The sequence below is a fragment of the Montipora capricornis genome, chromosome 8 (assembly GCF_036669925.1).
Source record: "Montipora capricornis isolate CH-2021 chromosome 8, ASM3666992v2, whole genome shotgun sequence".
Lineage (NCBI taxonomy): Eukaryota > Metazoa > Cnidaria > Anthozoa > Scleractinia > Acroporidae > Montipora > Montipora capricornis.
In genome coordinates, this window is record NC_090890.1 from 23,987,504 (window position 1) to 23,997,503 (window position 10,000).

The following is a 10,000-nucleotide window of genomic DNA, read 5'->3' on the forward strand; positions in this document are numbered from 1 at the left end:
ACCTAAGCTCATCGTCAGGGACTTTCAAGGCCCACCTTCAACCGACAGGCACTGCGTGCCGTGGAACAATTTTCGTGTATGAAAATCCCATCAAAGCTGAAGTTCATCCAATCAGATCGCTATGATAGGAAATGCGAATTTCCATAACAAAAACAAACGGTCGAAAAGCCTGTCGGTTGAAGGTGGGCCTTTAAGCAAGAACGACGACTACGTGAACGCCACATAACAATAGCTTTAAATAGCAAAAACAATAGTTCTGCACGCTCTGCACGTGCGTTTTACATTTTGATACATCTCTTTGCCGTTCTCATCTTGACATTAATAGAGAGTTTAAAGGCGCGTTTACACGACAGAGCAAAAATGGCACGGGCCCGACAAAAACTGGAACGGTTCCAACAGTTTTTACAAAGAAACAGTGAACTTTTATCCGTTCCGCGACGGGTCCATAGGCGCCTATGGACCCGTCGCGGAACGGATAAAAGTTCACTGTTTCTTTTTAAAAAATCTTGGAACCGTTCCAGTTTTTATCGGGCCCGTGCTATTTTTTCTCTGTCGTGTAAACGCCCCTTAACCCTTTAAGCCCCGAGGGGTTCCCCATTGACGAGTAAAATCGTCTGGCGTTAGACAGAGTAAAATCTATAAGTGCCATTTGGCACTATCGGGGCTGAAAGGGTTAAACGGGGACATAGTTTTTTCACGCTGTTAGCTTAACCCTTTAAGCCCCAAGGGGTTCCCCATTGACGAGTAAAATCGTCTGGCGTTAGACAGAGTAAAATCTATAAGTGCCATTTGGCACTATCGGGGCTGAAAGGGTTAATTAAGAAACCACGTCGGCTACGGCGACGAAAATGTCACTTCATAATATAAGTTTGAGCTGTTCTAAGTATTTCATGATTATTCCATCTTGTTTAAATTATTCAATATGAGCGAAGTGTCCTATAACTGGATTGGTACGGACGGATTTGAAGTAAAGAGTGAGACTGAAAGATTCACGGTAGTTTGTCCACGTTGTCGTCAAAACCTTAAATTTGGTTATTTCACGTAGTAGTTTTGACGAGTACGGGAGATAATTACTGGGTTGCCTGTCACTCCCCTGGTAAGTTGTGTCTTTGTGGATAGAGCCTTCTGCGAGTATTTTCTTAGGATCGAGAGGGTAGTGGAAATGCGTAGATTTCTCTGGTGGACACAGTAGAATCATTAACTTAGCCTGCAATGGCGTCGAAAGTCATGCAACGCGAATGGCGTTTTAGTGGATCCTTAAACAAAATATACCCTTATGGAGCTCAATAATGGGAAGTCAGTTGGATATACTAGGCATGAAACTCAAAAGCGACGAGTACTGGACTTCAATCAATCTATCGACGAAATCAAAGTGAGCAGTATTTACCTGAAGTACATGGTAATTTGACACAATTGAGTTTCTTGTCTTCACGCACGCAATGAAATAGGAAGAGGTTTTCGCCTCTAAGAGCAAATATGTTGTTTGTTTCAATAAAATTTTCGCTGGAAAAGGATTCTGTGGTATTTTCTGCCTTTGTGAATTATAATATCATGTTGTGTATTGAATTTTCGAGCTTAAGGTTCAAATGTGATATGGGAGAAGTTTTTTAGTATTGCTCTGTAAGCAGGAAGGGTTCACAGACCTGTTGGAAGCGTGCTTGAGTTTCAACAAAATGAGGCCCAAAATCAGTGAAAACTTGTGACGCAGATGAATGATAAAGTAGCTGCTATTTCCAAAATGATGGAATTACCTGGTGATAAATAACGTCGTACGTGTCTTGGAGAGTAAATTTTGACTTTGCATAAACAAGAGTTGGGCGATTGTCATCTTTGTTTTGACTTCGCTCATTTCATTGTCAAACTTTATAACACTTGACAGAAAAAGAAACTTACAAAAACCCGGTATCTTGCCATCATTTGACACAGATGCTTCACTGTTTGGCGAGTAAACATACCGCGGTAACTTAATCACGGCGCCCGCTGAATTCCGGCCATATCACTTTCGATTTTGCAATTTACTTCAACGTAGCAAAAATCTCCCAAAATGTTTGTCGCTGATCGTAACTTTTTATATTCTATATTCACGGTTCAAAATTAATGTTGTTTTCATGTCGTAAATATTTTATTCTCGATCGACCGTCCGGGAAACTTCCTTCTGCTCTTTCTGAAAACTGTGTATCAATATTTATTTGCTTTTTCATCAATATTTGTTTTGCATAAAGCAAGCTAACAGAATCTGTACCTTGCTGAGTTCGCATTTGTTAGCGTTAATAGTATTTTCGGTCAGATGTTTCTGTTTTTTATGAGGGGTTTATTGTTTTGGTCTCCCATCCCAACACTAACCCCGCGAAACAGGGCTTGACTTCAGTGAAGTTTAGTATTACAAAGTTTTCGGATGCTCATAGGGCACACTTGGGGTGAAAAGAAGTTGTGAGGGAACTTGAAAATTATCAACATGTCAGCCCAGAAGCCAATGTTTCTCGCTTCTCTTTTATTTGTTATTCTTCAGAGACTAGAATGCTGAATTTCAATACCACACAATTCAGTGCCTTCTGATTTTCTGTAGCACGTACCACAGGCAAGCCAGTGTATGCTTCACAGAAGCATCTAGTTGTTCAAAAATGCGTGCCGCACGTGCAGCACGATCATTTTTCCTCGTTTAACCAATAATATTACTGCTTTTTGGCGTTGTCGTTGCAGTAGCCGTCGTCGTTTCTTAAACTCCCTGATATCGACGTGAAATGATCAAATTTGAGGTCATGTGGAGGACGAGAGCACCTGACGATGAATTTTCATTTTTCTCTCGAAATATTCACACTGTTGTCAGCAATTTTATTCTTGGAATGTGTACTCACACTTTCCAAGCCGAGCGGGAAATAACGGAAAATAATACTTTTAGACAACGTTCTCGTATCCGTCGTCGTCGTCCTTGCTTAAGGTCCCTATTATCAAATCGTGAAGTGAAAGCTAGAAAGATGATTATCGCAGATATATGAGCAACTTAAAGGGGCTAGGTCACGCAATTTTAGGCAATTTCAGCGCTGATCGAATGGTCATAGAATTAACTAAAATATCAAAATAACTGTTCAAAACTATAGAAGAACTCTAACAAAACACAGGGAAGCCAAGAAGGGACATGGATGGACAAACTGGAGAGGATTGAAATGGATTGAATTTGGGTAAATTTGGAACACGTCAGCCCACCTTTTTTCAAATTTATATCATTCTATATTAAAATGTCATTTACACAGCTGGAAAATCGTTCTCAGTTGTTATGTGGCCGTGATTTTGCAAATGAAAGACTTTTGCTCTGCCAATTTGACGTTTAGAGCTCATAATTGACAAAATTACCTAAAATAGCATGACCTATTCCCTTTAAGCTGGAAAATAACAGGCTTGAAAGGGATTCGTATCCATGATCGTACACTTGATTTGCTCTGCACTGCTCTACTGAACTATCAAGCCAGCTTGGGGCTGATCAACTGCGAGTTCAAGTTATATCCCGTAAGAGGTAAATGGACTGAATTTTAAAATATTACCAAATCGGACGTGAAAAGTTCCAGGCGAAAATGCAGAATCTGCTTATCTATAAGCATCCTGCAGAATTAAGTTTGTTTTGAAGTGAGTAGAAGTGACATAATCGTAAGGGTCTCAAGCTTACAAAGGCGATCACGAGTCCTCTGCAAATTGGGGAGACTGTTAATGAAATTAATTGGTTTTTGATGAGGGGGGAAACGCAGCGAGTACTAGGAGAAAACCCCCCGGAGAAGAAAAAAATAACCTAGAAAGTCAACCTACATGACGCCGGGAATAAAATTTTTCGAAGGCGACTGCTCTAGCCACTTCCACTGCTGAAGTTTTTCGAAAAAAACCTAGGACCAACTATAGGACAATTGAGAACCGGTCGCAGAGTTTTTGAGTGAGACAGTGAACTTCTTTATGTTCTGCCACAGAAGAGCTGCTTCGTTGAACTTGAAACACTACCCGTGCTTTACGGAGCCCAACAATAATGTTGCCACCAGCAACATAATTTTATTTAGTCTCCGAAAAGAATAAACCAAACTAAGTCAATAACTCATTCAGATCCTAAAATTAGAAGCAAAATTTTCGTGCTGTCGTATTTGGGGAATCAAAAACAATTGTTTAGTTAACAACTTAAAGACTTCAAGGAAAAGAAGCTTTAAAAATATGTCGCATGAAGTCATTTTCTGACCTGTTGTATAATAAATGAAAACGGGTGGTGCATAAATAATAATTTTTTTTCGGCGACAATCTGTTATTGCGAGAAAAGAAATATCCAGGTTCAGATCCACTCCTCGCAAAAAAAGAATTGTCAAGGTAAGATGGTAATTTTCTTGTAAATGTTATGATATCGATCATAAATTTGGGCCGCAAATCTGACGGATGTTATGAAAAACGATATTTATAAATAGTCATTGTATTGTCTACGAAGTGCGGTTCGGTTTTCAAAGGCAACCTCTGTCTTGAGTTTAACTAAAGTCTTTGCTAACTGCAACAGACGAGAAAAAAAGTGCATGTTATTTCTAGCAAGCTTTAAGACTGATGCTTTTTCGGGGATCGGTAGCCAGAAACTTCACCCTTAACTTTGTCTGTACGATGTCCGTGTCCCAACATTGAATCTGAAATAGGCGCCTGAAATAGAACGTTTAGAGGAGTCTTGATGGTGAAATAACTTGGAGAGAGTCTTGCTTTACTTACAGTGGAGATGTTTTGTTGACTTGAGAATCGTGCGAACCACCATGTATGTCCGTGAAGTACCATGTCTGGGTCACAAATCACAATCAACCAAGGAACATTGTACAGCGCAGAGAATGTTTACGTCCAGCTGTTTTATTTTGGGTGCTATTTCGATTTTATCCCAAACATGTCGTGTTCGCCATAACATTTGCATTTTTCAGCCTATGAGTTTTTTTCATGCAGTGGAATTAGACGTAGCAAATTTGTGGCGTTGTTTAAACAGCCTCTTCCAGCTTAAGAACGGCCTCCGGACATTCAATTGTTTACTTTCAATTAGGAAGGATCAGTAAAAAAATACCTTGAATTACATGAATACAATAAGCTAAAAGGCATTCACAGAATTTAAAACTACAAAAGCCCTCCATTTAAACAGATTTAAAGGTATCTCTTTAGTGTCGAAAAAATTCCTTCTCAAGAAAGAGAGATCAAGTGAACGCTCCGCCCACAACACTGGTTTATTTGTTCGACGATAAAGAAAGTCATTCTTCGATAAAGAACCTGGTGTTGATAAAAAATCGGGGCGATCTTTCCAGTGTGTGGTCTTGTATGAAAACAGACTCGCTCAGAAAATGCCCTGGATAAATTCCATTAAAGGGCTATGTCACGTTATTTTAAGGTGTTTAAGGGAAATCTTTAGTTATTAATAATAATCACAAGTCTAAAACTCGAAATACTTTACTGTTAAAATTATCGTTACATCACAAACAAGATGATTCTGAGCAAAAACAACTTTTATCCAGGCGATTTGCCATAAACTTGAAAAATGTTGGGCCGACCATTTTTAAGATTACCCAAATGCAATCCACTTTTTCCGATCTTGTCCACCTGCGTTCATCCATGCATTCCTTCTGCTGTATTTCTTTTATGTTGTTCAACAGTTTTAAGTGGCTATTGCAATGTTTTATTATACTTTTTGGATTGAAGAAATTACATCATTTTGCGTGACAGCTCTTTAAGTTTCTTGCGATAAACGGGATCGCCGAGCTTATATGTTTCTAATCTCCGTTTCTTTCAACAGACACAACATGAAGTATTGGAACTGCTTATGCATAGGGCTTCTCTTAACTCTAACATCGCAAGGTGAGACGTGTTGATTGCAGGTTATCCTCTCGCTTGTGGTGGTCTGATAATTTTGTCAGGAATAGCAAGATTCATGCCATTTGTCGCTGAAAAGAAACCCATTGTGTCTGATTTTTACCACTGCATGCCGTAGTGCAAACAGAAATGGGGCGTAGGTGATTTACTGGTGCAACCAGTTAATTGGTTTAAATTCTACCGACTCAAATTCTGCTGTCAGGAGAATACATAGAGCAACTGTACCTTCCCCGTACCCTAGATGTCAAACGGACTGGTGGCTAAGTTTGGAGGCTGCCAAAAATGAAAGCTGTTAATTCCAATTCCTTGAATGAAGTTTGAGTATGGTGTTCTTCATCTTAAAGGATTGGCATTATATAAATTAAACTGTCAATGCATGCCAGTTACTTAGATTCCGTGTCCTCATTCAACAAGGACGTTCTCCTTAATAAGGAGGCACGATTCTCAAGATCCAAAAAAATTACTATAAAAAAGGACTCCAATGGGTCCTGTTTGAGGCAATACGTTTAACAGATTACAATATTGAAAACCTTCTATGGATATTAGGCTTTTAGTTGCCTAACCATTCTAGATGTGATCCAAGCTCGCGCCGCAGACATCCACGCCCCTGTACCAGACACTCCTGTATCACCGGAATCCCCTGAGACACCGGAAACCCCAGTCACCAAAGAAACGCCGGAGACACCCCGGACCCCGGAGAGCCCTGTCACACCACTCACACCGGAAACACCAAGTACTCCAGTTTCACCGCGCACGCCAGATACCCCAAGAACACCAGAGACGCCGCTTACACCGGATACGCCTGAAACGCCTGAGTTTCCGTGCATCATAGGTCCAAATGGTTGTGTTTATCGCACGGTGCCGTATTTGTGGGTATTCCCGCAAGAAATACCACGCATGCCAACTTCTGGTGACATACCAGAAGTTCCCATGGTTCAGGATCAGTACGATATTCCTGAAGCCCCGAAACCTCCAAAGCCTCCGGAGCTGCCCAAAGCGCCCGTAAAAAAGCGGCATTATCTCCCAAGAGGTAACTGCTTTATAGTTGAGATTTTAGTTTTATCAGGCACGGAAACAAACGTGGTCAACAATACAATACACAAAACTTCAATTGGAATGCAGTGAAAAGTCCTATTGAAGTCCAAAAAAGTTACTAACAAGAAGGACTCCAATGGGTCCGGTTTATTGTATTTTGTAAACACCATAAAAAGAAAGTTAAAATTCCGTTAACCAAGGATGAAGGTTGTGATAACAAATTTTCAAGCCGCAATAGCGTACCTTTGAGGTTTTTGGAAGGCACTCAGATACTCCCTAAAGCGACTTTAATTTATTGCGATATGACTACCTTGATGTGGAAATGTGTTAGGGGCTGACAGAGGCGCATTCTGTGCAAGTTGTTTTTGTTGTTGAAAAACTGTTGACGTAACTCATTGTCATCTCGAACTACATTGTGGTTTGGATCACCCACGAATTTACCACGGTTGATAAGAACTCCTTCAATGACTGCAAGAGGCTTTCGGAAATTCTAAGCCCATTGCAGGTGTTTGTTTGGCGCATCTGGTGATGTTTACTTATCACCATTTCAAGGCTTTTGAAGGGAAGACCAGGATTTAACCCAAATGGTAATCGCAAGAATTATGAAGTCCATCATGAAAACGTATTACACTTTTATGACGAATGGCTGGCTGAATGGAATTTGCCAATATCCACTTGCGATATCCCAAAGAGCGAACACTTTTCCAAGATAAACTGAATCAGGAACGAGTAGCAATGCCCATTTGGATTTGCTTGGTTGAAACATCTTCATTTTTAACATAAGCTGAATTTTCTTCTAGATGGCAAGAAGCTCAGCCGCATTTTTGGAGTAGAGAAATTTGAGACTGGTGATTCTTGCTTCAACATTTCATTTTACTTAAGGAAACCCTGGATGTAGACATACGGTGGGATATTTGCAAAGGAGGAACGTGTTTTGTTCAGTCACGTTCCAGTGCATGAAGAGGTGGTTGGTGACACGACATGATGGGACGTAAAGGGAGCCAACATCAGAACCTGGGACTGGTTTTTCGAGTGACTATTGCTTTAACTGAGGAAGATCTGCATGTGGCTTACTGAGAAGAGATACCGCGGGAAGATTTTCACCTGCAGGAATGTCATATTGTGAGATCCAGAGATAATGACGTTCCTTGAATGTACTAAAGGATTGAAGATAGGTGGAAGGCCAAGGATTGCACTATTTTGTCTACCACAATTGATCTCGTCGTTGGAACAATTTAACGACTGAAAATTAGCGACCAGGTTAGCAAGTGGGTGGCTCTTGGTGAAGAACAACTCAGTCGCAACCCTACTTATTGCATTTAGAACTTATGCGATGTCTTCCATATGTGGCTTGTTCCCAGTGAGCAGAAATGAACTTGTTGGAACTTCGGCGACATTCTGGAGTATTCGGACTAGCCGATGGCGGTGTACGCAGCGTGAAATGGAGTTTGTGCTGCCATATGTCTAGAAGGGATGTTGTCACCTAAGAGGGGACCCATGGCGAGTGTGAAATCGATTTGGGAGGTTGTCCGAGTTAAACGCTCGGTTTTCCTATCTTAAAGTTTCGATGTGGGTGTTGAAGTTAACCCGGGTGGTTTTGAAGTTAGACCAGGATGCAGATGTCTTTGTTAGAGAAGATTGTTGATGCGACGAGCAGCTTTGATGGCAAAGGCTTCGTGGAAACGAGGAATTTGATCCACCTTAAGAACAACATTTTGATGAATGTATAACTATATAATTGAAAGAAATTGCGTTATGACATAAGCGGGACAGGGGTTAGTGATAGTTATTTTATCTAATTTGAATGAGACATTTCTGTATTTGAGGGCAAGTTGATCAATTGACTCCAAAAGATCGTGCATCATTGCACTCGACTGTTTCAGGAACAATACAGAGACATTTTGAATTTTTAGGCTCTTCAAATTTCTCTCGATAAGGTTTTACATACGAATACTTATTCCAGGGCTCTGAGCTGGGGCCACTCCTTTTTCCTTCATAGTCTGCTGAATACGCCACCCTCTTTCTTTATTTAGCATTGTTAATCATAAACTTTCCCTTGTTGCTACATGGTTCAAGGCTAATAAGTTAACTTTACATCCTGATAAAACTAAATTTATTATATTCATCCTTCTAGAAAGACGATCAATTCTAATGATTTCACCGTCTGTATTGATAATAGTACCATACAAAGAGTTGAACTTACTAAGTTTCTAGGAATCATCATCCATCAAAATCTCTTACGGCGTTGTGGGTTGATGAAAGTAGTCAATGTGGGTGGATGCTTGCATGTATCTCTGTAGCGAAGATGCAGGCAACCAATTCTTCTGGATCCCCAGGTCAATTCTCTTTGACTTTCCATCATTCATCCTGGTAACATGCCCCATCCAATGTATATGCGTTCTGATTAGTTTTATTCCAATATCGTCTACAATTAAGCCTTCTCTAAGACTTCATTGTCAGGGGGGGGGGGGCGGGGGGGGGCGGTTTAGGCTAGTTTGTAGTGTGCCCTAATGAGAATTGTACCGGTCTATTTTAGTAAAACAGATGACGGGTCCCTTACCATCGAGTAATCTAAAATGGCTTTACCAAGTACCTGCACACCATGGCATTATGTAATCTTTTGAAAATCCGATGGAGCGTTTAAACGTTGGCTCAGCAGTATTAAGTTGATATTCCCGATAAACGCAATAATAAAGTACGAATTTTGTTAAAATGTTTTTAACATGTGCTTTTCTCCAATAGGGTTTGCCAAGAAACCTTCAAGTAAGTACTGATACATTCAGTTGGTAGCATAAACATTACTTTTCAAAGAGATGCCAATTTACCAGTTCTGAAGTAAATTGACATATCGACAACAACAGTAATACTTTTCATTGAGCATTCCATTTCCCATGATAATACTTACTTTATAACTGCTCGAAAAGGATTTAGCATTCAAAGCTGTTCAGCAATAATAACAATCAACTAAACAAACAAGTCAAATTTGGTCTTTGAGAAGGGAAGAAAATCGAAAAAGCAACTAAAAACCTCTCGAGATAGAGTTGACAACGACGAAAGCTAAACTCACAAAGGATGCCAAATCCAGGAATGGAACCTGAGCCGCAAAGGGAAA

General features: G+C 40.2%; 1 protein-coding gene across 2 annotated transcripts in view; it reads left to right on the forward strand.

Moving 5' to 3' along the window:
* Positions 1–4,254: 4,254 nt before the first annotated feature.
* LOC138058867 (PE-PGRS family protein PE_PGRS61-like) overlaps positions 4,255–10,000 on the forward strand; it is a 12,345-nt gene continuing 6,599 nt past the window's right edge. The window contains exons 1-3 of one of the 2 annotated variants that reach the window (XM_068904311.1): positions 4,255–4,338; positions 5,777–5,838; positions 9,631–9,651. In XM_068904311.1, coding sequence (XP_068760412.1) covers positions 5,784–5,838; positions 9,631–9,651 — 76 coding nt within the window. In that variant the 5' untranslated portion in view covers positions 4,255–4,338; positions 5,777–5,783. The remainder of the gene's footprint in view (positions 4,339–5,776; positions 5,839–9,630; positions 9,652–10,000) is intronic. The other variant, XM_068904312.1, reaches the window with a different exon arrangement.